The 2,915-nt window shown below is 55.1% G+C and overlaps 1 protein-coding gene across 3 annotated transcripts in view; it reads right to left on the bottom strand.

Annotated features, from left to right (window-relative positions):
* Positions 1-279: 279 nt before the first annotated feature.
* Positions 280-2,915, bottom strand: part of ATG101 (autophagy related 101) — a 6,540-nt gene continuing 3,904 nt past the window's right edge. For all 3 annotated transcript variants that reach the window (XM_042992346.1, XM_042992347.1, XM_007073051.3), the window contains 2 exons: positions 2,705-2,915; positions 280-987 (listed from right to left, as the gene is read on the bottom strand). The exon at positions 2,705-2,915 is cut by the window's right edge. In XM_042992346.1, the coding sequence (XP_042848280.1) occupies positions 583-987; positions 2,705-2,915 (616 nt within the window). In that variant the 3' untranslated portion in view covers positions 280-582. The remainder of the gene's footprint in view (positions 988-2,704) is intronic.

Genomic DNA, 2,915 nt, shown 5'->3' with positions numbered 1-2,915 from the left:
GCAGGGCTATCACCGCTTCCTTAAGGAGGGAGAAGAAACGGCACAGTCCTATCCAAAAGCAACAGATCCTGATCTGTGTCATCATTCATAGGACTGACATGGTGACACCTGAATGGTTAACACCTGCTTACATGAATGTCCCACAAAGTACAAAATTGGTCAGTTTTAATCCCATCCCATCACGCTGGAATAATACCCTCAACACACACCTGTATCCTCATAGGTCTGTCAGAAAGTGTGAATGTTTCCGGGCCGAACACAAGCCAAGGGAGAGATGGCTCAACCTGAACTCACATTCTCAACTTTATTCACCATCCTAGCGATGGCTCTTCCATACAGCAGAGAAGGAAGGGGAACCCCCACCAGGGGTGTGGAGAGACAGTGAAGGCCAGACTTGACCATCAGCCAAGGTTAAAAGAATGACCAGACACTGGCAACCACAAAACAAGGAAGCCAGGGGTGGCCATTCCAAGTCTCATCAAGGACCTGGGGCAGGTTCCCGAGCCCCAAGGGGCCAACGGTACGATCCCCAGAAGCCAAGGTTTGCAAGCCATCAAGGAGAGCCCACGGCCCCAGTAAGGCCTAGAGGGCAAGGGTGTCTTTGATGAGCCTGCGCATGGTCGTGGTGACCGAGGTGCCCAGGGCATCAGTGATCTGGAAGGAAATCTTGTAGAGGTAGGGCTGCACGTCCCGCAAGCCTGTGTCAAACACGTTGTCCACCTCCGACTGCGTGGGCATCTTGGGCAGGTACTCATGCCGGTTCATCACCTCCACGATGTTGATGATCTTCTCACAGAGCTTCTCACCCACCTTCTCCCGGCAGATCTGCCGCTCCTGCTCTGTGGCCAGAGCTACCACGTGCACCTTGACCGTCCACACCTCCCAGGGGATGCATTCGTCTGAGAAAGGCCAGCGAGACTTCTTCTTCTGGTAGAACTCCAGGGACATCTGCCCCAGCCCATCACCCCCAGAGTTGCGCAGTGCATCCTGGGGAAGGAGGGGGAACGGATGAGCAGGCCAAGACCTTGGAGGAGCTCTCAGTGTGCTTCCTACACCCCAGGGAATTAGGCTCTCCTAGCTTTATTAGTCCTTCAGGGAGGGCGGGGAATGAGACCCACAGAGGGTAAAGGATTCGTGTGAAATGACACAGCGACCTGCCAGCCTAAACTTGAGTGCTCCAAGCAAATCAACAAAATCTGATGCTAAAGAAAAGCGGGAGGGGCACCTGGGTGGCTTAGTTGGTTGCGCGTCTGACTCTTGATTTCGGCTCAGGTCATGATCTCATGGTTTCATGAGTTCGAGCCCCACACCGGGCTCTGTGCTGGCAGCTCGGAGCCTGCTAGGGATTCTCTCTCTCTCCCTCTGTCTCTGCCCCTCCCCCATTCACACTGTTTCTGTCTCTCCCAAAATAAATAAACTTAAAAACACACACACACACACACACACACACACACACACACACACACACACACACAAGGGGGAAGGGAAGGACATACCAGATCCAGCTTCTCCCTTTTCTCTTCTGAGAAGCGAATGAGACCATTTCATCCAATAATTCTGCCTATCCCCTACCTCCAGGGGCTGTGGTGGCCCCACACTCCTAAGGCAGGTGGGACCCTGAAGCACCCTTCCATCTGAATTTTAGGGCCAACTCGGAGGGTAAGGATGCTTCCCTCAAGTCCTGAACGGTCTATCAAGGAACAATTCTCTCCTTTGTGGACACACCGAGGTCACGTGACTTTGGTAGTCATAGGGCTAACACTTCTACGATGCTTACTGGGGTGCCAGGCTGGTTCACCCACTTGACACATTCGATTCATTTAATCCTCACAGTGCGTATGCCCCGTGAAGCAGGTACGATTGTCGTTCCAATTTTACATACAGGGGAACCGAGGGCGAGAGAAGCGGAGTCACCTGCCCAAGGTCACACGCTCGTTGGGTGAAAGAGCCTGGCTCCGGAATCCATGCTCTTAACCATTACGTTCCACATGTCTCTTAGAGGCATCTGGAGGACAGTGACGACCACTGCCTCCCTTGACGAGGGATGGGGAAACTCATGAATTTGCCCTTTCTGGTCTCAGAGGGGCTGGGGAGTGAGGATGGGGAGACACTGTGGCCTCCCACCATGAGCATAGGCCATGGTGCCTGGCACAGTGTAGGGGCCCTCCAAACATTTGTGGACTGGAAGTCAGACAGACAACCCTCCTCCACTGACCTCAGAGACGGCACCTTAAAAAAATTCCCTCTTACTTTAAAACCTAAAAAAAATCAAATCCCCATTCCCACTGTTGGCAGCCTGATGTGCCCTCCCACCTTTCTCCATGCCTACACAGACACATACAACCACAGGCCCGGGGCGCCCCACCCGAGACCAGCAACCCTCCCTCCCAGGGAACTTCACATAGGAAAGGCCCAGACTGCTGAAGGGAAAAGTACAAGCAAGAAAAGGCGTCAGCAGGGAGAGCCGGACAGGCAGATAGAAGGTCAAGACCACGCGGGCAGCGATCACCCCATGGGACCTGACGCCTCCCTGCCGTCACTCCCTGCCCTCGCCCAAAGCCATCCTCCCCACAAGGAGCGCCGAACATGCCCGTCCCTTAGAACCTGGAAGAAGCTGACGTGAACACCCGGGAAGGGTCCAACAGCAAGCCAGGGTGGAGGGGCGTTCGAGGTCCACCTGCCACCCCCCAGGCCACACCCCTACCTTGAACTCCCCGACAACCTTGCGCAGGGCACGGTCCAGCTCCTCAGAGGAGACGCGCACGTAGGTGAAGTCGATGAAGTCACAGTCCACATCCTGGGTGCCCACGGTGCCGATGGAGTAGGTGCCCTCCTTCTTGTAGTGGAACTTGCCCGTGCTGCGGTGCAGAAGCACGGTGTGCAGCACGGCCAGCATGGCCTCCTCCACCTGCCGC

Source organism: Panthera tigris, chromosome B4 (genome assembly GCF_018350195.1).
Source record: "Panthera tigris isolate Pti1 chromosome B4, P.tigris_Pti1_mat1.1, whole genome shotgun sequence".
Lineage (NCBI taxonomy): Eukaryota > Metazoa > Chordata > Mammalia > Carnivora > Felidae > Panthera > Panthera tigris.
The sequence above is the reverse complement of the archived record's forward strand: the minus strand, read 5'-3'. Positions and strand labels throughout refer to the sequence as shown.